Below are 2028 nucleotides of genomic sequence, written 5' to 3' on the forward strand. Positions count from 1 at the left end.
TGTACAGAGGAAATCAGAATAATAAAGTACAGGATAACAATAGTGTGGATGCTGATTCAGCATCCACACAATAACACATCACACAAACCATAAAGTGGATCATACCATTTCCACTCCTTAACGTGTGCCTTTTGACTTAAACTGCTGCCAGTAATATCAATAATGAATATATAAACATTGTGATTATAATTATTACTAGTATTTTTACGTTGTGAAAATTATAAATAAAGCTACATTTGTTATTTGGCCAATTAGGGGCAGCACTACCTGAAAATACAATGGGCTGAATACCCCAACACCACCACTACTAGTGGTTCTAGTGTGTAGCTGTAAAGTGTGTTGGTTCCCCTACTGCGATTAACGTTTGTAGGTCTACTGAGCATGCGCAGAGCCGCTGGTCGCCTTATTTCCAGACATCATCACTGGCTCAATTGAACATCATCCTGAGAGAGGGGTTTCTTTCTTTATTCTTCTGCGCTCTTTCATCGCTTCCGCTGCTGCGGTGTCAAACAACAGCACGGAGGGAGTAGAAGCCATAAGATGAAGAAACGTTATGTGGACGCGAACAGGCTCCGGAAAATGAAAAAACTGAAAATAACCGAGAAGCTGTCTGAAAGGTAGCTAGCGCTGCGAGCCGCGTCGCCTACCGGAGCGAGGCTGCTTTTGTTGTGGTCTTTGTGTACATTTCATCGAGCTCACCTGTCTGCCTCGCATCCTATCACTTCATCCGTGTCTCACATTTTATATCAGACAGCCTGGAGCTTTAATACAGCTCAGTTACCGAGGCGGGAGCGTAGAAATCATGTGCCGCGTTACTTCAGCCTGTATTGTTTACAGAAAGACGGAAATCAGCAGCTGTGCAAGTTAACGACGGCCTGCTTTCATTTCGGGCTGCTTTTACACTGTCTCCTGTATGCTCAGGTCAAATTATATGCACATTGAACGCACTGTCTGTCTTAATAATAATTCCATTTTCTTGTCAGATTAAGGGAAAGCACATCAAAGCATATTTTGAAAGCGTCTAGACAGTCCAGACAATAAAAAGAATACAAGAGGAAGAAACCCCTTGTTTTAATTGTGCATTTTTGTCACACAAGCAAAACAAAAAATGAAGCTACGGTATCTATTTGGAAAATAGAACAATGCCTTGTTTTAAGGATTTTTTTATTGCATAAAATGCAGTCAATTTGTGACATTAACATGAATTTTGAGGTTTTATAGATTTACAAAACAAATTTTAATTTAAAATACAATATATAAATTAAAATACACTCAGTAACATAAGGCAAATCTAAACCTGGGAATTTAAGATGCTGTGGTGCTCCCTCTGTTCCACCTCATTCTTCCAGATTAAATCATTTTGCTAATAGTAAAATAATTGCTAAATAACATGCATGTTTGGCAGCTAAAAAATACCTGTGATCCAAATTGAGATACACTTTCATCAGATAGGCCCAAACTTAAATGTGTAATGGGATGCTGTGGTGCTCCCTCTCTCCTCCAGATGAGATATTGCCATGGTTACCTAACAAAGAAGGGCCAATGTGATATCAGCCCATGGCTGAGGAGAACAAAGGAGGAAACCACAGCTCCCGCTTTGCTTGTGGTCGCCTAAGAAAATGAATAGGGAACAGTGATTGTTCTTGAGTGCCTCCCCTAGAAAGGATCGATTGTGTTTTTTAACATGCAGCTAATTGGTTTGTGTAGCCAGTCTCCAATGTTGTATTATTTTGTGTGTGTTTAAGTAATGAAACTTATATCAAACCATAATGAACAATTTTAATGTTAATTGATGTCTTTTATGTTTGATATTGGGAAAAAAAATTGTCAAAATTCCTACAACAGAGTGAGGTAAGCTTACCTGTGATACTGACCTGGCACAAGATGCCAGAGTCTGTCTGGCTCTTCTTATTCTGAGTATGGCAGAGGAAATGCAAGGTACAGCGCTCTGTGTGAAAGACATTATGTTTGCATGTTTTGACTATGTCCACATACCTAGAATTATAAATAGGAAGTGCTGGGGACACT

The 2028-nt window shown here is 39.4% G+C and overlaps 1 protein-coding gene across 1 annotated transcript in view; it reads left to right on the forward strand.

Moving 5' to 3' along the window:
- The first annotated feature begins 350 nt into the window (after window positions 1-350).
- Window positions 351-2028, forward strand: part of LOC109954451 (macoilin) — a 9432-nt gene continuing 7754 nt past the window's right edge. Inside the window, exon 1 of the mRNA XM_020589782.1 lies at window positions 351-617. Coding sequence (XP_020445438.1) covers window positions 541-617 — 77 coding nt within the window. The 5' untranslated portion in view covers window positions 351-540. The remainder of the gene's footprint in view (window positions 618-2028) is intronic.

The sequence above is a fragment of the Monopterus albus genome, unplaced genomic scaffold, assembly GCF_001952655.1.
Source record: "Monopterus albus unplaced genomic scaffold, M_albus_1.0 scaffold9.1, whole genome shotgun sequence".
Lineage (NCBI taxonomy): Eukaryota > Metazoa > Chordata > Actinopteri > Synbranchiformes > Synbranchidae > Monopterus > Monopterus albus.